The sequence below is a fragment of the Panthera pardus genome, unplaced genomic scaffold (genome assembly GCF_024362965.1).
Source record: "Panthera pardus isolate Hobbes unplaced genomic scaffold, ASM2436296v1 HiC_scaffold_26, whole genome shotgun sequence".
Taxonomy (NCBI): Eukaryota; Metazoa; Chordata; class Mammalia; order Carnivora; family Felidae; genus Panthera; species Panthera pardus.
In genome coordinates this window covers 29,385,544-29,407,776 of record NW_026526832.1, presented here as the reverse complement: position 1 = coordinate 29,407,776, position 22,233 = coordinate 29,385,544, and the positions used below count along the sequence as shown (strand labels likewise).

The 22,233-nt window shown below is 40.9% G+C and overlaps 1 protein-coding gene across 2 annotated transcripts in view; it reads right to left on the bottom strand.

The window, feature by feature from the left end:
* The window catches only part of NBAS (NBAS subunit of NRZ tethering complex), a 329,555-nt gene extending 318,960 nt beyond the window's left edge, over positions 1 to 10,595 (bottom strand). For both annotated transcript variants that reach the window (XM_053891145.1, XM_019451545.2), the window contains exons 1-5: positions 10,410 to 10,595; positions 8,052 to 8,106; positions 5,568 to 5,604; positions 2,789 to 2,866; positions 2,382 to 2,429 (exon numbers count right to left, since the gene is read on the bottom strand). In XM_053891145.1, coding sequence (XP_053747120.1) covers positions 2,382 to 2,429; positions 2,789 to 2,866; positions 5,568 to 5,604; positions 8,052 to 8,106; positions 10,410 to 10,526 — 335 coding nt within the window. In that variant the 5' untranslated portion in view covers positions 10,527 to 10,595. The remainder of the gene's footprint in view (positions 1 to 2,381; positions 2,430 to 2,788; positions 2,867 to 5,567; positions 5,605 to 8,051; positions 8,107 to 10,409) is intronic.
* Between the last annotated feature and the right edge of the window lie 11,638 nt (positions 10,596 to 22,233).

Here is a 22,233-nt window from a genome sequence, read left to right as displayed (position 1 = left end):
TGCTCGGGAAAACAGACAGGGCCTGCTTCCAAGACACACAGTGGCCTCGCAGACACCAGAGCCCATTCACACTGAATTTTGAGGAAAGGACAACCCTGGGGTTGTGCAAAGCAGCGGTGCTAACTAGACCAGGGGAAACCCACGTGTAAAAATACAAGCATACATGGCTAAACAACGTGACCAAAAGGTAGTATACATTCCTGGATAAGAGCAGGAAGACCAAAGCTGGGACAGCAGACTTCAAATCCTCAAGAAAGAAATTTAACCATTTGTGTCAGCTTCCTCATTTCTAAAATGGAGAAAAATAGCAAAAGCTACCTCACGGGGCTTCTGCAAGGATGAAATGAATTAACACCTGTGAAGTACTTGCAAGGGTGCCCAACGTCATTGGTGTTATCTTATCACAAAGTACAGTACTGTGTTGGTTATTTCCGGAGCGTAAAGGGGAGGATCCGTAGGGAGTATGTTCCTGAAAGGCTTCCTGGTAGAATTCGTGCTCTACCACATAAGAGTCCCCAGATACACTAATGTGACCAAAAGCTTTTGCAAATTACAGACCAGATGACCAAGACTTCGATGAGCATCACTTCAGCTGCCTGGAGATCCTCCCTCAGCCCCTCATCTCGATCACCACCTACGTGAATGAATTCCTAGAGCTGGATGTATGTACAAGTTTTATAAATATTTTACACTCTACCAATCCAGTAGCAAATCCTTTTATAAAAACAAATGATTTTTTTATTCCTTTCTTCAAAAATGTTATCAACAAGTTCTAGAGACCCCCCGGTCAAACTCCTCTTCACTGGCCCAAATATCAATCCCATCCCCACACGCACATTCTGACCCTAACACCTAAAATCATTCCACGGATGTTCTCATTTCACGGGAGAAAGATGGAGGTTTTGACAACTAACCGCTGTTTTTGTACAGTCACACCACAAGTACACATCTCAGACAGATTTCACGTCACTACAGCACACGGAGAGCAAGTGCGAACCCATTTCTACCAGCAGTGCCAAGTTCAAAACTGTGCCAGCTTGACGCTCACTGATGCTATGAAAAAAAGAAGGGTCTGTTTTTTAAAGCCATGCCAAATTAAACAATGCAGTTTTTTTTAATGTTTCTTTCTCGGGGGGCGGGGGGGGGGGGAGAGGGAGAGATGGAGAGGGGGAGGAGGAGGGGGAGGGGGAGAGTGCACACACGCGCGCAAGCGGGGGAGGGGGAGAGAGAGAGAGACAGACAGACAGAATCTGAAGTGGGCTGCAGGCCCTGAACTGTCAGCACAGAGCCCCACGTGGGGCTTGAACCCACGAACCAGGAGATCATGACCTGAGCCGAGGTCTGGTACTTAACCGACTGAGCCACCCAAGCGCCCCAAACAATGTAGTTCTGAAAGCCTGTCATTAGTGCCAATCCTCTCCATCCTGAAGATTTCAAGAGGGATCACAAAACAAAGCTTCCCCATCTGAAGTCAATGCCCCAATGGGGGCAAGCCCTCTGTCCACTCCCCAAAAAGGTGAGGGGTCCAGTTCTGTTTGAATAACTGGAAAAAGAAAGAAACTGCACAACAAGCTAGCACCAGGGTGGGAACAACTGAATGCACGTTATACTATGTTTAATCAAAAATAATGAAGTATCGGTAAAAAGTTTTGACCGATATCCTAAAATTTTGATCTCCTTACTTATTTTTTGAAAACCAAGAGTCATGCCTTGCCTGCAGAAAGAAGTAGCCTCGAATTTTAGAAGTGCAACACATTTAGTCTGCTAGTGCTAATTTCCAAAAAAAAAAAAAAAAAAAAAAAAAAATTAACTAGTTTTCCTGAGTTACTTTCTGTTGTTGCTACTTCTTTCACAACTGATATATTACTTAAAAATAAAGTACGTGAAAAGCTCGGCTTAGAGAAGACTTTCAGATGTGTACGTAATACCGACGAATGTCTCAAAAGGACAGAGACTATCACTGATCTCAAGTAATACGTATTCTTCGTCTTGCAGACTCACGTTCCACGTACAGCTTTAGGCCAACAGAGCAAGGCGGCCCCTACTTTTTCAATACCTTCTTGAGCATCTGTTTTGGTGGACTTAGCAGTGACCAGTCAACCAAGAGTGACTCCCAGAGTTCTGAAGATGTGCCTGGTCTACTGAAAAAGTACAACTGCCCAGGGGAGAAGAGAGGGATCTGGGGAAGTAGACCATGTGACTCTAACAAAGCATCCTTTGTCCTGTAATTGGCAGAAGTTGCCGTTTGACACCAACCCACAAAATTATGGGAGTTAAGAGCAAAAGCCCTTTAAATAAGCCCTTCAAAAAACTTAGTTCCCATAAATGAAGGAAAATTTTCTCAAGGGAAAATTCTGAATAGGAGTAATATTAACAATTACCTGATCTCCACACACTGATCTTGAACAGCAGCCAAAATTTTTCCATTGCTTTCATAGAGAGGGGAAAAAAAAAAAAAAAAAAAAAAGTTACGTGAATATTTGTAGCTGTCTTCAAAGATGAAGTTATTCTAAGAAGTTAAAAATTATTTTTTATCTTTTTCACACCTTCAATTATCCAACTTTTGACCTCAAAATTAAACGAGCATAAAAGGTACCAAAGTGCAAAGTGATTCAATACAGTGGAATTCATTGAAGAGACACAAATAATATGTAACAAATAATATGTAAAAGGAATTTATATACAATAAAAAAAAGCAAGAATGCAAGACAAAGGGACCCCAATATCCATAACGAAACTGAAGTGCTAACCCCACTAAAGAAAACTGTATCAATTTTTAATACCTTACCTTGCAAGTACCAAATGCCAATGTATCTGTTTATTAACCAAGCGAACCAGTCCATCAGGGAGCAAAAAAGGCACAGGGCTGAAACAACACATTAACTAACTTAAAATCTAATCAGAAAAAATACATATAAGTAGATAAATGTTATAAAAAGCATACAGATCTATATAACGAGAGGATTTTTTTTTCCATTAAAATATAAAATTCGAATATGGGCAAACCTAAAACCCAAAGTTACTAATTGCTTATCTGAAACTTCTGACCAGATACATAACTCTTTTTCCAGAAAAACATGGTGGTATATTCAAAAGTATAAATGTTACAAGCTTTCTAAGGAAAGGTTATGGAGGATGCCAGTAACATAGCAGAGGTGAGCTTGTAAGAAACCCTTCCTTCTATGCTTGCCTAGAAATTCTGACTCAACGGTAACAAATTTCGTAAGAAAGAAAGAGAAATCTCCAAGCACTAGAAATGAAAAAGGAACTTAAAGTTAGAATTGGCTACAGGTATGAAATCAGGAGGGAACACCTGGGACAGAAAATGAGCCGCGGGGCACAGGGAGAACAGGAGTTGGAAGGGAGACTCCTGCGAAGGCCAGCACCCATCAGAGACTGCAGAGTGACGGAAGAGCCAGAGCCTCCCAGGGCCCCGGGGGAGGGGGGGTGGGTGTTCTAGAAGCTCATCTCAGTCTAGAATTTGGTCTGTGGGGGCATGGGAATGAACTCCCCTGTGAAAAAACAAAACCCCAAGCCTTTACTACATGCAAGATCAGACCGCAATGTCAAATTCACTCAAGTGGTGCAAGAGTAGCTAAGCGGAAACTCATACTAACATCATTCACAAAAGACAGGAGGGAAGGATCCACCGTGGGTGCGTGAGCAGATACAACAAAGCAAGAGTGACACAGGAGGAAATCAAGACAATAGGTGGAAAAGAAGAATAAAGAAAACAAGCTAGTGAAAGAAAAAAAACAAAAAGAACAAAACAAAAATTGTGTAAAATAGAAAACAAAAAAAGTAGGCTAAAAAGATAATTAAAATATATCGGTGGGTGCCTGGGTGGCTCAGTCTTTAAGCATCTGACTTCTGCTCAGGTCATGATGTCACGGTTTGTGAGTTCAAATCCCACATGGGATGAGCTGAAGCCACTTCTCTCTCGCTCTCCTCATTCTCTCTCTCTCTCCCCTCACTCACTTGCGCCTTCTTTCAAAAAAAATTTTTAAAAAACAAGATAAAATGACAATACTTGTTTTAGATAAATAAATAAAATATGTCAGTAATGGGGCTCCTGGTGGCTTAGAACCCACTTGGGATCCTCTCTCTACCTGTCTCTCTGTCCCTCCCCCACTCGCACACACTCTCTCGCTCTCTCTCAAAATAAATAAACTTTAAAACCAGTTAAAAATATATATATACATATATATCAGTACTATATGTTCAGTGTACTTGCATTCATTTCTAAAACACAAAATATTTAATACCATGGTAGTTACAGAAATACCATAACAAAGATAGGAAACACGCATGTGAGTGATAGCATCAACAGATGAAAGAGAAGAAAATCCATCCTCCCAAGGGAAGGGGGGGGAGGGGGGGCACCTCAAGTTGTAACATTTTGCACAAAGAGAGAGAAGGCGATCTGGAGCAAACAACTGCCTAAATCACACGTAGGCATATGTGCCTACACAAGTAGATAATATAATAAACCTGTTATAACTTACAGTATCTATAATTCTGTTTGTAATATTTCATACTTAAAAGAGAAAAAAAAAAAAACTTTAAAAGAAAAAGCCACCTGAAACAAATATTGGCCCCAAAACCTTTAGTTTTAATTACCATAAACTGAAAGAGCAAAAACTGAACTTTTTTCAGTTAACTTCACGTTATTTATGAAAATAACAAAACATATCCTCCGGAAGATTAGATAATCACTTCAAGGTGCACTGGCCTATACTGGATATTTTCTGCCCACACTTCCCAAAGATGTTCAGGACTAGCAAGCTAGATCACCCAGTGAGCTCAGGAAAAAATAGCCTACTTCTAAACTCCTCTCCCATCCTTGCCCCTCCCTCCACTCTCATCTCTTTACCCTATCATACTCCACACCCCCTAAAAAACAAGATTAAATTTACACACACACACAAAGCATAAAAACATCAGAGCTAATCCTAGAGAAGAGCTAAAGGTCTCTTTATCTCTGAAGCGTTTAAGATTAAATGTCCTTAAGGGAAAAAAAAAAAAATCTGTGTTAAATAAATCTATAAAACAATCCCTATATACCTATCTAAGAGCAGAACTGTATCATTTGTCAGAATGATCATTTGTTTCTTTTAAGGCTAAAAATTTGCACCATTCCTAAAACATCCTTAACACTAAAAAGAACGAAAAAGTCCCCAAGAACAGAAACATAAAGGACCCCCTGCCCCCCCATGCACAGCAACTGAATACTGATCACAAGAGTTGTTGATCCAGTAAAAAGCAAAATTGTTCTTAAAAAGATCCCCAAGCTACAGACACATCATGTGGGCATTCAAGATAAGGCTGAGAATACTCAGAGAAGCAGAAGTCATCCTGAGATATTCTTAATAAGGACTAAGGAACAAAAATTACCCTAAGTCAACTGAGCTACCTTGTCACTATATCAAATGTTTGAGAAGGTCTATTTTATTCACTGGAATGTCAGCATCTGTATCACAATCTGGGATTCAATTCTGAAAACTCAAATCATAAATAAGATGATATTTGTATTTGACATTCATACTATTCTCTGAAGCGACACTCACCTGTACCAGATGTATTGGCGTAAAAATAATAAACGATCTGTAATAAAAATAGCAAAACCAAATGTGAATCAGCTATTCTTTAGGAATCACTTTCAAAATAGCTTCATCGACAATAAACCTAAAACATACTGCTGAGTCATTACAAAATATGTAGAACAAAATTCTTAAAATAAGGGAATATAATCTAATACGCACTGTAACTTTTATAAGATCATGTACTTTTTTATATTAAGGCCCAAGTTTTTGTTCCTCAAAACTTTGAAGGATTTTCTAACAGTATAAAAAAGTAAAGGTGGTCTGAGATGTAAATTTCACCTAACAGGCTTTAATAAAACCATACAGTAGAAGTCACAGTAACCACCCTTTAAAACCAAAATATTTGTACAAAAATTAAGATACTATTATATTTTGTAGCAAAGATTTTAAAAAATAATACCTAAAATGCAGAAGTCAAGCAGACACAGATCTCTAACACACTGAAAATAAAGGGACACCTCACTTAAGTCGAGTCAGGAGGCCAGAAGGAAGAGCAGTACCACTTGACATTAACTACAAGAAGAAGCATCAGACCTCAACAGAAGAGTCATCAACAAGAAAATATCCTGTTACAGGCCCCAACAAGGAAGAGAGGTACTGTCACATCGCCAATAAGAAATCGACTACCTCTGCAATTCGGGCAATGAGAAACCATCATCACCCAGAACGCTTTTCTCCAATGGCTTTTTAGTTCAAAACAACTCCACACAACTTCTTCCTCCTCCAGAAAATAACGTTCCCCTCCTCTGTTGAACTTGGCTGTAGTTTTGCTGTAACTTGCATGCCCTGAATTGCAATTCTGTTATTCCTGAATAAACCCATTTTTACTGGTAAAATAACTGACAGTTTTATTTTTAAGGTTAACTATCCTATTGACAAATAATGTTTTATATGATCCTATCAAAATGTGTATGTGTGGCAGCACCTGAGTCGCTCGGTCAGTTGAGCGTCCGACTCTGGATTTCGGCTCAGGTCATGATCTCACAGTTTGTGAGATCGAGCCCCACATCAGGCTCTGTGCAGACACTGTGGAATCTGCTTAGGCTTCCTTCTCTCTCGCTCTGTCTCTTTCTCTCTCTCTCTCTCTCTCTGTCTCTCCACTGCTTACACACACCCCCTTTCTCAAAATAAATAAGCATTAAAAAAATTTAAAAAAAATAAAACGTGTATGTGTGTGTGAACATGTAGATGTGTATCAATGAAAAAAGATCTGAAGGGCAACAGGTTTTCTCTGGGTGGTAAAATGAGAAATTGTTCATTCAAGTTTGTGGTTTTCCATATTCTCTAAATTTCTCTAAATGAATTTTATCACCTGGGTACATTTTCTAAATTTTCAAAATTTCAAAACATTAGTCACAATGAAAACTGAAAATGCTAGCGCTTGTATCAGAAAATAATCTTTATCAGGAGATAAAATAGTTAATTTCAAGTACTCGACTCCTTTGAAACTGAATCTTCTCTGTGTAAGTGGCTCAAATTCACCAGCGTTATGAGGATGAGCTTTGGAGGCAGAAAGACATGCAGTCAAATTCCAAATGAATAATCCTGGGCAAGTTTCCTCATCTAAAAACACGAAGTCATAACAGTACCTACCTTGCTGGTGTGGTAAAGGACTGTATCAATAAATGTACATAAAGTCCCCATAGCACCAGCTTAGAAACAAGTGCTGAAGACTTGCTCTGATACCGTGAGCTCGTATGTATACGTAAACTCTGTCAGCAGTTACATGAATGCTCTGGTTGATAAAATATTTAATCTGAAGAACTCTGGCCAGATGTAGCAGAAATATCGTGTAAACCACTTAAAACAGCTGGTCATTGTCTTTTCACTTTCAATGTCTAGACTCTCTGGGACCCATACTGGATTTGATTTTCTTCATTTCTTCTAGAATACATTCATAAGGGTTAAAGTTAGGCCATAGTTTAGCTCTCAACTGCATTAAAAATGTGTGTATGCGGGGCGCCTGGGTGGCGCAGTCGGTTAAGCGTCCGACTTCAGCCAGGTCACGATCTCGCGGTCCGTGAGTTCGAGCCCCGCGTCAGGCTCTGGGCTGATGGCTCGGAGCCTGGAGCCTGTTTCCGATTCTGTGTCTCCCTCTCTCTCTGCCCCTCCCCCGTTCATGCTCTGTCTCTCTCTGTCCCAAAAATAAATAAAAAACGTTGAAAAAAAAAAATTTAAAAAAAAAAAAAAAAAAAATGTGTGTATGCACACATATATCGGCATATACACCTATATACCCATATATCATACGTAATTAATATGCATACATATAAAAAATTAAATTCAGGTAACATGTATGCTATTCACTTTTATCAGGCTTTCCGTTATAAGTCTAAAGAACATTTTTAAAACTCCTAAAGTTTCAAAAACAATAAAGTTACAAATGAAATGGGAAAAAAATCATCTGCTCTTATCATTATATAGAGAAAAATAAATAAGCTACATTACCTCTAATTGCTTTGGTGATGATAAAGTATGCACCATGTTTTCGGTTGCCTCTAGACTGCAATTGGAAAGAAAAATGTATTACGTTTGAGAATTTTCTTGTGATACTGACACAACATGTAAAATTATATTCTTTTGCTAATGCTCAGTACAGGGTACAGCTACCAGTATTTAAAAACTACTATTCAGAGACAAAAGAAGGAAAAGCAGGACTGAAAACAGTGGGAGCAAAACTGAGCACAGTGGAGTTATAGGCATTTGTCAGCACAAACTTTGCTAGGGAATCCAAAGATTCAAGATGGAAAGTCAAATACCAAACATCACGTAATTAATTTCTCTTTAACATTTATACATTTTTTGAAAGACAGAGACAGCGCATGAGTGGGGGAAGGGCAGAGAGCGAGGGAAACACAGAATCTGAAGCAGGCTCCAGGCTCTGACTCGTCAGCACAGAGCCCGATGAAGGGCTCAAACTCAGACTGCAAGATTGTGACCTGAGCTGAAGTCGGACCTTTAACCAACTGAGCCACCCAAGTCCCCCTCAAACACGAAACATCAAAACACCAGCCCAAGACCATACTAGTTGCCAGTCCAGCACGGGCTATTTGGGTGGGTTACAGTGGCCTAAGTTTTGCTTGGAAAAGTGGTCATACGGATTAATAAACTCGTATCTTGGAGGCAAGCTTATTATTTGTTGCAGGCCCACAGAGGAAATCCCACTAACACACGGATATACAATTGCTGTGTTAAATAGTTCCTTAAGTATAGACTAAACCGAGTAGGGTAAACAATAGCAGAAGCAACAAATAATGAATAAAACGCACTCATGTACTGTTAAGGAAGGAGCAGTAAGGGCAGACAGATAGGTCTTAAAAGCACAGAAAAATGATTCCATTCCACAAACATGAACCGATTATCCGCTTTGCAGTTAAGACACAGTTTGGTCCCGGGGAGGGTTATAAAGATGAATCAGATGCAATTGCCCTTCCAAGAGCTTGAATTTAGACAGCTGAAATCAATAGAACCAAAAAAAAAAAAAAAAAGTGCTCAGAGGTTTCAATGGAAGCTGATACTGTGCTTCTTTTTTTAATCAATTTAAAATGTTAAGCATTCTGAAACATTCCTGTAATTAACCAGTGGGTGCCACACAGTGAAAACCAGTATTTGTTCAACCAATAGCAGCAGCAACAACATCCTAGCTGCAGGACCTACAATATTCACTTTGTTCAAGACAAACATCAACTAAGTAAATACTGTACTCGAAAAACAGTAGTATGTATGCAGATCTCTGCCAGCCTAAAAAATACATTATTCAAGACAAGCAGAAACTGCAAGGGGGAAGGAGGTTAAAGAAAAACTACAAACTTTATAAGAAAATGAGTAGTTTCTCTAGTAAAGAAACACCCAGGAAAGATGTGAAAAAAGAATTCATATGGTCGGACTGCCTGATTTTAATAAAAGTCCTTTTGGCCCTTGCTGCATCCTCTGAGTCGAAAACAATGACTGGCACAAGTTAGGCACTCAAAAAATGTGTTGAATAAATGTGGGTTCCTGGCCCCTACTATTCACCTTGCGCTGAGAGGCCCCTCTCTAAGGAATGACTGCAGACTCTAAGGTCCAATGCAGGTTACCAACCTCTAGAACCCCTTCTTTAGCAGGAAACCTAACTGCAGATCAGCACCTCCTCACTTTTCCCTCTGGCAGCATTCTGTTCACACCACCAGCACAGCGCAATTACGCTAAGTGATGAAAAAGGTTTACTGGACTGGCCCCAGTCTAGACTGCAGGCACCACAAAAGTTATTCACCTTCCTACGCCCAGCGCCCAACACAGTATTTGGGACACGGACGGACATACAAGCACACTAAATGCTTCTTTACTGAAGTACACAAGAATGGGCGCAATTCAGCCCCAAGAAGGAGTAAAGGTTTCAGTGGCGGCCCTCCAGCTGCTGAGATGACTGTAGGGTCCTGGAAAGTTCTCCCGCTGCAGATGAGGCTCAGCCCTGGTCAGCTCTTGCCTCGCCTTCCTGAAAGGACCACCCAGAGTCCAGACAGCAGAAGGACCCTGGAGTCCCAACGCTGTGCCTCCCCTCCAAATACAATGAAACTGAGACCCAGAGCCCGAGGTTCTATCCCGACAACAGAACTGGGAGCCCAGGAGGGATCTCAGGTACCCCTGCTTTAGCGGAACCAGACCCCAGCTAGCCCGCGGTGCCGTTGCCAAGGCGACGGTACAAGCGGCGGAACCTTGCTCCCCCTCCCACCCGGCTCCACTCCCCTACGTGGCTCCAGTTTACGTGGCTCTGCCCGGACAGCGTCCGCGCCATGCTGGCCGCAGCTCTGGAGGGGCCTGGTTCACCTGCACTTCTGTCTCCGAGGGCCACTCGGTGTTGACCAACAAGTCATAGAGAATCGTCTCCTCCTCAGCCTCCGCGGTGCCTGGATTCACCGCCGGCGCTGACTCGGAGGCCGCCATGTTCGCAGGGCAACTGAGCCACCGGGCCAGGGCCACTACGGCATCCCGCCAAGGACAAGCTTCCTGCACCGCGGCTGCTTAAGACTCCCTGGGAGGGGTGGAGTTAGCTGGGCGTGGAGCTGGGCGTGGAAAGGAAGTGCTAGATTAACCCTTTAATGAATAGGAAGGACGGTGACTTTGGCTTGTCTGGAGTACGATTTAGGTCCTGGTCCCGGTGCACTGCTTCTTTATTAATCTGCGTCAGATGCGCCAAGTCTGAGCCCCTCGTATCCAGCCAGCTTCTATAAAACAAAAATGGTGAAAGTATCTTCCTAAGATGCTAACATTCATTTGTGTATTTGTTGGCAAATGCATAGAAAGAGTGCAAACTGTTTTTTTTTTAATAAACACCAAAAATGATGCAACTCGGTAGATACTAAGCCAATGATTGCTGTCAGACGAATAATGCTATAGGAGCTCAGAAAAGGCAACAAAGTTCAGAGAGTCTGGAGCGGCTTCCCGGAGGAAGTGGAGCTTGTCCTGGGTCTTTAATATTAGGCAGAATTAAGAAGGTTTGGGGAGAGCGTCTCAAGCAAGCGGAAATGGGATGGGCAAAGACAGGCAGAAAAATATACAGTTGAAAGAGCACAGGCAGCTGAATAGAGCCCAAGTGAGAAAAGGGCATGGAGGCAAGAAACTTGCAATAATACATTGAGAACCTACTTGGAGGGAGCTAAAATGCCAGCCTCATTTGTTCATTTCTTCATTTAACAAGTGCCTCTATGTGGAAAGCCCTGTACTTGAAAGCAGAGCTTATTGTAAACCTAATGAATGTACAGTGTGCAAGGAATTAGCCTGTCTCACATTCAAAAGAAACACAAATACTGAACATTTCCTGCAGGAATTAAATTGCACAATATCCATCAAGATGCGTTAGGCAATAATGCAATTAAAAGCCTCAGCTGGGAAGCCTAGGCCTCCCATTTATTTCCAAGTTAAATGACCTTAAAGCCTGCCCTATTTCACCTACCAGCTCCCCTTGCCTCTCCTCTCCTCTCCTGCTCCTCTCCCCTCCTCCTCCTCCCACCACCTTCAGCCACAGGGGCCTTACTCCTTCTGAACACACCAGGCACATTTGCCCTTCAGGGACTTTACATGGGCTGTCCCCTCTATTTAGAAGGTTTTCTCCCAGATATTTGTCTGTGTCTCTCCCTTATTTCTAAGTTTTTGCTCACATGTCACCTTATCTCTGAAGCCTATTCTGATTGCTTGTTTTTAAATTTGCAACCACCTGCTCTGAACTGCAGATCTCCCTTAACCTTCTCTGCTTTTTTCCATAACACTTATCACCCAAAACGCTATATGCTGTATGTTTTATTGTATTTGTTTATTGTCTGTCCCCATTCACTAAAATGTAGACTCCGCCATAACAGAGTGCACTACTATATGCATACAGATGTTAAAATGGAAAAAACTCAGCTTTTCACTTGTGTAGGGAAAATCCAGTTCTTCCCTACTACGTGTGTCTTCCCTGCGAGCCTCCTACTCACACACAACACTTCTGGTTACTAAATGTGCAGAGGTTTTCCCCCACACCATCAAGCAATTCTCAGACCAGCAAAGTCTCCAAGAATTCAACACTATCAAACCAGAGATAGAATCAGATTCCACAGGTTAAGGGCTCAATCTCACAAGACTTACCCCTGTCCAACACACACACACACACACACACACACACACTCCCAAACATACACTTCAGATGCCAGTTGCAAGCCCAAGGTATCACCTGTGCTTCTGTGTAAGTACTGCATGCTAACCAATTATGCCATTGGAGCACCTTATCACTTGTGCTTCTGACCAACCAGCTATAGATCAGAGATTCCAAAGACCTCAGGTCCAATTAATTTGCTAGAGCAATTCACAGAACTCAGGAAAACACCTCGGTTTACCAGATTGTTAAAGCATATGATAAAGGATACAGATGAACAGTCAGATGAAGAGACACATAGGGCGAGATCTCAGAGGGTTCTGAGTGCAGGAGCTTCTGTTCCCCTGGAGTTGGGGTACATCACCGCCCCCCCCCCCAGTGTGGTTGTATTCATCAGCCTGGAAACTCTCCAATCCCCTGACTACTGAGATTTTTATAGAGGTTTCCTCATGAGGCATGATCAATTATTAATTCACTTCAATTTCCGGCTCCTCTCCTCTCTCTGAAGAATGGAGGATGGGGCCGAAAATTCCAAGTTTCTAATCATAGCTTGGTCTTTCTCGTGACCAGCTGCCATTGAGGAGTCATCCAGGGGCCCACTCAGACTTACTTTTGTTAGAACAAAAGACACTCCTCGTGCTCTTATCACTTAGGAATTTACAAAGTTTTAGGAGCCCTGGATTAGGGACAGAGTCAAAGACAAATAATAGAACAAGAGATACTCCTAGTATTATCACTTAAGAAAATATAAGGATGTTAGGAGCTCTGTGCTAGGAACCAGGGGCAGAGATCAATACATGTATTTTCTGTCATCTCACACACACTATACACATCCCTGCTACATCCCCCAGAATATGTTAACAGCACCTGGCACAGAGCGCAAGACAAAATACACATTACTTGTTGAATAAGTGAAAAACTTCCCCCCAAACCTTTTTTTACATGTTGTTTCCCCCTAAGTACTTTTCTTCAGAGCAGCAGACACCAGACATGTGCATGCAGATGTTGTATGCAATAGAATACAAAGGGGTAGGAGCTCCATTTATTCAGAACGCATAGTGAGGGTGGTCCCTGAACTTGCACGGCCTCGGTCCTGCCCTCTCCCAAGTCTGCGCACCAGGGCTATCCACTCCTCCCTATCGAATCCGAGTATTTTGGACAGAGAATGAGATTGCTTTCTGTCTCATCCATGCCCTTCACGACCTCCACCTGATCCAGCACACAAGCAGCCAGGGGGCTCCTGGCCAAGCTGACACAGGTGCTTCCTTCTCAGCTGGTGTGTGAAGAGAACAAGTGCAAACATATCACCAAGAAAATGTGTTTCTTTTGGCACCATCGCACTGTATTAATTGGATTATCCATCGTCACCCCGACCCCACTTGCCCGAGCTTATACAACAGAACAGGAAACATAAGGCCATGCCTAAGTGATCCATGCAAGCCTCTATTCTGAAGAAACAAAGAGCATGGGCTGAAACTACATTATTTGACTGTACATTTAACTCGGAGCAATTTCCAGAGGGGAAATTCCGCTCCCAGAGATGCTCTGAGCAGATAGATAGGCAGGTTATGAAGCCCTCTTCATCACTACTTGATATCTGGAAAAGCCCAGGAAAGAGAAAGTGAGGTGACCACTAAAAGGAAAGAAAATGGAACGAATATGTCCTGTATGTCCTGAGAAGAGCTCCAAGTGTAGAGCATCAGACACTGGGGTGGACAAGAAAGGCAGAGAAGTGATCAAAGTTCAAATCAAAGTTCAGCTGAGTCTAAGGATCAGGATGATTTAAGACAGATGGGGGGCTCGAGCCGAATTGCTAATTGATTTTCAGTAACTGTCTGGTTGATTGTCCAAACTGAGACACTTTGAGAATGAAAAGATATAATTTTAATAATTCTATTAGGAAAACAGGCATGAAACAGGACTGTCCTGGGCAAACTAAGATGATGGGCACACTAATTTAGAGCAAGAGAGTTGTGATAGAGTGAAGAGGGTGTGTGTATTTCATAAGTACAGCAAGACTCTTTTCCTGATTCTCTTAGTGTGACTGATGTAGTGACAGCGACCATTCCTTTTTTTTTTAATTTTAGTTAACATGTGGTATGGTATTGGTTTCAGGAGTAGAATTCAGTGGTTCATTGTTTACATACAACACCCAGTGCTCATCATAACAAGTGCCCTTCTTAATCCCTGTCACCCATCTAGCCCATCCCTCTCCCTCCTCCCTCCATCAAACCTCATTTTGTTTCCACCTTTAAGAGTCTCTTGTTAGTTTCCCTTCCTCCTCTTGCCCCCCTTCCCATATGTTTTGTTTCTTAAATTCCGCATATGAGTGAAATCATGTGGTATTTGTCTTTCTCTGATTGACTTTTCATTTAGCATATAATACATTCTAGCTCCACCCACATTGTTGCAAATAGCAAGATTTCATTCTTTTTGATCGCCGAGTAATATAATATTCCATTGTGTGTGTGTGTGTGTGTGTGTGTGTGTGTGTGTGTGTATCACCTCCTCTTTATCCATTCATCAGTCAATGGACATTTAGTTTCTCTCCATAGTTTGGCTATTATTGATAATGCTGCTATATACTGCTATATACATTGGGGTGCATGTACCCCTTTGAATCTGTATTTTTGTATCCTTGAGGTAAATACCTAATAATGCAATTGCTGGATAGTAGGGTAGTTCTATTTTTAGTTTGTCGAGGAACCGCCATACTGTTCTCCAGAACGTCTGCCCAGCTTTTAGCTTTTGGATAATTGTTTCAATTGCTCTCCCTTCACTCAAGTCATGTAATTCTAGTGGGGCTGCCGATCCCCAAACTCTGCCTCTTCAATCCATATCTCAGAGAGCCCCATTCCTCTGACCTCAAGCATTGGGTGGAGAATTCTTCCCTGGGATGGATGGATGGATGGATGGAAGGAAGGATTTAAAATGGAAATGGAGGAAAAAGCACCTTTCTTTTTTGGATCACAGAGTTTGAAGGACACAAATTGGGAGTTTTAGCAGTCATCTTACCACACACAAAACCCTATCTGCATGGAAAGACAATGAAGCCAATGAGAATGAAAACAAAACAAAATAAAACAAAACAAAACAAAACAAGAGAGATAAAGACTTCATTTGATATTAACATGCCTGAAACAAGTGACATCTGTGTACTCCTGTCTTCCTAGCTAAGTTAGCCAGTGCATTCGTCTTAAGTTAATTTGAGTTGAATTTCAACACATTAAAATCACGTCTTTCAACATTTCTACCAACTGAACTTGCAGATTTATCTAATTTAGAATCTATATTTACTATATGGATATCTGCAATGCTGCTTCTGAGTTATTAATAATATATACATGGTATTACTGCATGAATACATTGATAGTATTCATGGCTTATAAAACTCTCATCCTCATGAAAAACTGAAGCTCAGAGCAATCCTAGATCACAACAGATCCAAAATTCAAACACACTTCATCAGGTCTTGATCCTGTGCACTTTTCCCCACACCATAGCACATCACCCAGGGTATAGATGGAGCCCTTAGATAGTTGAAAGTGGAAATGCGTTGTTTTGGATGACAAGTACTAACATGTGGAATGGGAATATTGTCAACCTGTTCTGTCGCTAGGGAAAGTAAATATATTGTGTATTAGACTTTGTTTGCCAAATGCTACCATGATCATCCAACACTTCTTCATTTAGCTGAGAGTCCAGGCCTGGTTTGAAGATGGTTTAAATCATGAATAATTTATTCTCAAAGCACATTATGTTTTCCAAATAACTAACACAGATAGTAACTCTGTGAGCTGCTAAGAAGTAAGATTGAAATAAAAATTGAGACAATTCCAAGATAGGCATTTTAAAAAGAAGCAATCTGATGTTTTTATAAGCCTTTGTTGAGGGGAAGGTAAAAAACAGGAAATAATTTTTCATTCTGAGGTGCCTGGGTAGCTCAGTTGGTTAAGCATCTGACTCAGCTCAGGTCTTGATCTCAGGGTCATGAGGTCAAGCTCTGCATTGAGCGCCACCCTGGATATGAACCCTACTTAAAAAAAATTTTTTTTTGTTTCTTCCTACCCTCACATCATATCATTACACCTCAGATGAACTAAAATATAATTCCCCTTCACTATGCTGATAGCCATAGACATTTCTACCTTAGAACCAGACAAAAGTTATGTAACAATATCTTATGTAAAGGAATCATTTTTTTTCCTATTAATTTTTCCATGTAGAGCGATCATTAACTGATAGATTCATTTTGTAGTTTCTATCAGCTGAAAAGCCTATTATTCCAAAAGCCATTAACGATTCAGCATTTAACCCTTTATGCTTCTGCATATTAAAAATCAAACAGATTAATACATCACATGAAGTTGCTTCCATTTTTAATTTGAAATTGCATAGAATTGAATTTAGACACTTAAATGCTAACCTGTAATAGGTGTCATACATTTGTGCTTGACTGAATGGTAAACTAGCTCTTTATGAAGAGAATTGTAGTCGTAATAATAAAATAATATTGAGTGCAACTCAAGACATTCTATTTCCTCCAGAAAACTTGCAGAAACCCAGTTTATTCTTCTAAAACTATTCTAAGTCTGCCATAACATCTCTTGGCAGCCAAATAGACATCATAAAGTTCATAAATGGTATCAGGTAAGAAAAACTCTCCAGCCCTTTACTTAAAGATCCTTTACTCCAATTTGCTACACAATTCACACAGGCCATTCCCCCCCACCCCCATTTTCCTTGTTCACAAATCATATGGAACGACAACTTGGGAAGAGGCCTTTCAGACCCACATACAGTGACAAACACAAACATAAGCAGCAAGTGTGAGAGGTGAGCAAATAAATTGGTAAAACAAAAAAGATACATTAAATGTATTTAATTTAGATAAATTAATTTATATTAGTAAATAAGTCAATATTGACTTACTAGTAGGACGAGCTATTTTCTTTTATTTGGTTTAAAAACAAAGGTGGGGAGCCTGGGTGGTTCAGTCAATTAAAGCATCTAACTCTTGGTTTCAGCTAAGGTCATGATCTCACAATTTGTGGGATTGAGCCCTGTGCCAGGCTTCTTGTTGACAGCGTGGAGCCTGCTTGGGATTCTCTTTCCCTCTCTCTCTGCCCCTCCCCCACCCACACTTTCTCTCTCAAAATAAAGAAACTTTAAAAACAAAGGTAGATGATCTGTAATATACTCGGAAGCATCAAAAAATAAGATAAAGTGATGGATGGATTGAAGCTAAATAAATGGAGAGATGTAATAACACAATTGTGGAAATATTAATGATAGAATCTCAGTGGTAGGAATATGAATGCTCACTGTAAAATTCTTTCAACTTTCTATGTATGAAAACTTTTATAATAAAAGTTGAGAAACGTAAGTTTGCAATTTTCGACCAAGGGAAATGGGAAAAGGAAGTCCAATAAACAGTGTGGAAAAGTTCTTTCCAATTTGGGAGCAGGATTTAATACTAAATAACTTTAGATTTATTATATTAAAATATTAATAATATATTACAATATTATATGTTTTCTTAAAAAGTTGGGCACCTGGGTGGCTCAGTCAGGTAAGAATCAGGCTCTTGGTTTTGACTCAGGTCATGGTCTCACGGGTTTGTGGGTTGGAGCCCCACCTTGGGCTCTGCACTGGCAGGGCAGACTCTGCTTGGGATTCCCTCTCTCTGGCCCTCCCCCACTTGCACTGTCTCTGTCTCTCTCAAAATAAGTCGATGAACTTTTAAAAAAATAATTTAAAAAAAGAAAGAAAGAAGACCCATATCTTCCAAACTAGAAAATGGAATAAAGGAAATTTTAAAAACTATAATTTTGAGGCAGGGAAGAACAGAATAGTAAGAAAACATAGACCAGAATAAAGAGAAAATCCTCCCCTCTCTCTGCCCTCTCTCTGCCCCTCCCCCACTTGCACTGTCTCTGTCTCTCTCAAAATAAGTCAATGAACTTTTAAAAAAATAATTTAAAAAAAGAAAGAAAGAAGACCCATATCTTCCAAACTAGAAAATGGAATAAAGGAAATTTTAAAAACTATAATTTTGAGGCAGGGAAGAACAGAATAGTAAGAAAACATAGACCAGAATAAAGAGAAAATCCTCCCCTCTCTCTGCCCTCTCTCTGCCCCTCCCCCACTTGCACTGTCTCTGTCTCTCTCAAAATAAGTCAATGAACTTTTAAAAAAATAATTTAAAAAAAGAAAGAAAGAAGACCCATATCTCCCAAACTAGAAAATGGAATAAAGGAAATTTTAAAAACTATCATTTTGAGGCAGGGAAGAACAGAATAGTAAGAAAACATAGACCAGAATAAAGAGAAAATCCTCCCACTTGAATAAAATGGTACAATAATCATTTAGCTAATGCCACTCACACACACACATCCATCCACATGTATGCCACGCACACACTACATACTGAGTTCCTATCTCACTTTGTCTCATGAAGAGTAATTTCAGAAGTTTGGGATATCATTTCTTCCCTGATCCATTCATTTGTTTTAATCACATATAGGAAATTTCTCGGTCATCACATCTTCAAATATTGCCTGTTCACCATTGTCATGAGAGCCATGATGGACTTTTATTTTTTTTCAATATATGAAATTTATTGTCAAGTTGGTTTCTATACAACACCCAGTGCTCAACCCAAAAGGTGCCCTCCTCAATACCCATCACCCACCCTCCCCTCCCTCCCACCCCCCATCAACCCTCAGTTTGTTCTCAGTTTTTAAGAGTCTCTTATGCTTTGGCTCTCTCCCACTCTAACCTCTTTTTTTTTTTCCTTCCCTTCCCCCATGGGTTTCTGTTAAGTTTCTCAGGATCCACATAAGAGTGAAAACATATGGTATCTGTGTTTCTCTGAATGGCTTATTTCACTTAGCATCACACTCTCCAGTTCCATCCACGTTGCTACAAAGGGCCATATTTCATTCTTTCTCATTGCCACGTAGTACTCCATTGTGTATATAAACCACAATTTCTTTATCCATTCATCAGTTGATGGACGTTTAGGCTCTTGCCATACTTTGGCTATTGTTGAGAGTGCTGCTATAAACGTTGGGGTGCAAGTGCCCCTATGCATCAGTACTCCTGTATCCCTTGGGTAAATTCCTAGCAGTGCTATTGCTGGGTCATAGGGTAGGTCTATTTTTAATTTTTTGAGGAACCTCCACACTGTCTTCCAGAGTGGCTGCACCAGTTTGCATTCCCACCAACAGTGCAAGAGGGCTCCCGTTTCTCCACATCCTCTCCAGCATCTATAGTCTCCTGATTTGTTCATTTTGGCCACTCTGACTGGCGTGAGGTGATATCTGAGTGTGGTTTTGATTTGTATTTCCCTGATGAGGAGCGACGTTGAGCATCTTTTCATGTGCCTGTTGGCCATCCGGATGTCTTCTTTAGAGAAGTGTCTATTCATGTTTTCTGCCCATTTCTTCACTGGATTATTTGTTTTTCGGGTGTGGAGTTTGGTGAGCTTTTTACAGATTTTGGATACTAGTCCTTTGTCCGATATGTCATTTGCAAATATCTTCTCCCATTCCGTCGGTTGCCTTTTAGTTTTGTTGGTTGTTTCCTTTGCTGTGCAGAAGCTTTTTATCTTCATAAGGTCCCAATAGTTCATTTTTGCTTTTAATTCCCTTGCCTTTGGGGATGTGTCAAATAAGAAATTGCTACGGCTGAGGTCAGAGAGGTCTTTTCCTGCTTTCTCCTCTAGGGTTTCGATGGTTTCCTGTCTCACATTCAGGTCCTTTATCCATTTTGAGTTTATTTTTGTGAATGGTGTGAGAAAGTGGTCTATTTTCAATCTTCTGCATGTTGCTGTCCAGTTTTCCCAGCACCATTTGTTAAAGAGACTGTCTTTTTTCCATTGGATGTTCTTTCCTGCTTTGTCAAAGATTAGTTGGCCATACGTTTGTGGGTCTAGTTCTGGGGTTTCTATTCTATTCCATTGGTCTATGTGCATGATGGACTTTTATAGCCTCTGTTTGTCACAACTTCCCTCTCCCACCTTGTATCTCTTTTTTGTGTTTCTGTTCTGAATTCAGTATAATTTCTATCTCTCATCCAGTCCACTGTAGTTCACTTTCCAGGTTAATCTATGTGTAACCATCCCACCAGGTTTTTAAATTTTTTTATTTATTTTTGAGAGAGAGAGAGAGAGGGAGAGAGACAGAGCATGAGTGGGGGAGGGGCAGAGAGAGGGAGACACAGAATCCCAATCCATCTCCAGGCTCTGAGCTGTCAGCACAGAGCCTGACGTGGGGCTCGAACTCATGAACTGGGAGATCGTGACCTGAGCTGAAGTTGGATGCTTAACCGACTAAGCCACCCAGGCACGCCCCAACCAGGTTTTTAATCTCAATTACTACTGATATCTTATTTCTGGAACTCATTGTCTTTTAAAAATCAAGTATGCTGGCCATTTTGTTAGTTTGTTACTTCTTATGTTCCAAATCCTACCTTTAGAAATACATCAAACATAATTTGTATTCTCTACCTGATATTTCTAATACCTAAAGTCTTTAAGGACCTTTTTAAAATTTCCTGCTGACTCTTGCTCATGGTGACTTGGTTCTTTATGCATCGTGTGTGCGTGCGTGCATGCGTGTGTGTGTGTGTGTGTGTGTGTGTGTGTGTGTGTGTGTGTGTGTGTTACTGTTTGCTCATATGCTTTGGAATCCATTCTGTGAGCATTTTCTGAAACCTGGGTTGGATGGTGCCTTCCCCTGGGAAGATTTGCCTTCACTTTTGCAAGGCGCCTGTGGGACTTGGGTCCACTTTAAATTAAGATTCTGAATTATTTCAGATGTTACAAATACTGTAAGTTCAGGCCAACTGTGACCACAAATTCTCAAAGGAAACTTTTATATCCACTCAGATTCCAGGCTGAGTGGACAAGTTTATTTGCTTTCTGCCTCTGGTTTAGGAGATTTTATTGTAATAGTGTTGCTAATCACAGGTCATGTAGACGGATGGATACTCCATATCCCCTCCCCTCACGGGCCTGAGGCTTTGACCCCAGCTTCTCTATCCCACCACACCTCTATCATCTGCCCTGAAGTCAAAACTCATCCTTAAAGCAGCTGATGACCTCACTGCTTCTTCCACAAATTCTCCTGTCTGTTGCCAAGATTCAGGGTTTCTTCCGCTTTCTGACAAACTCACCCATTTATTTTGTTTATTTATTTTTTATTAAAATTTTTTTTTAACATTTATTTATTTTTGAGACAGAGAGAGACAGAGCATGAATGGGGGAGGGTCAGAGAGAGGGAGACACAGAATCCGAAGCAGGCTCCAGGCCCTGAGCTGTCAGCACAGAGCCCGACATGGGGCTCAAACTCACAAACTGTGAGATCATGACCTGAGCCAAAGTCTGATGCTCAGCCGACTGAGCCATCCAGGCACCCCATCACCCATTTATTTTAAAAGTTGTGTTTTTGCTTTTATATTTCAGCTAGCACTCTTGGTGTTTGTAAGAGTCTTTCGGGGTGTCTTGTCTGACAAATTCTCTGAAATGAAACTCTCTGAATGTTACAGAGGGACACACATGGGGGAAAGCATTCTCCCCAGCTTTGCCACAAACAGCCACGTGGCTCAGATGTGCAGACCACACAGAGGGGATCAACAGTGGCTCCAAAGGGAGCCAACTGGCAGCATCTAAAAGAAATGGTGTTGTTTGCCAACATGCATAAGACACCTCTGGGGCTCCCCAGAAGTATCTGGTAGGGGTGTTTACAAAATGGCTGGGGGTCCTACGTCACCAACTGGGGGCAAGACCAGTGAAATTACGGTGTTTCATGTTACGATGATGATTACCATTCATGTCCTCAGACTGGGGACACCTAGGGAGTCTCAAATAACACCAATAATTCAAGAATTCAAAAGGCAACTACAAAACCAAAATACTATAATTTTTGTGGACAGGAACAATGGTTTTTTAATCTCCATAAACCCAGCTTGAGGGTTGGCCCTGAATGCATTTTTCTTGACTGCCTGAATTATTCA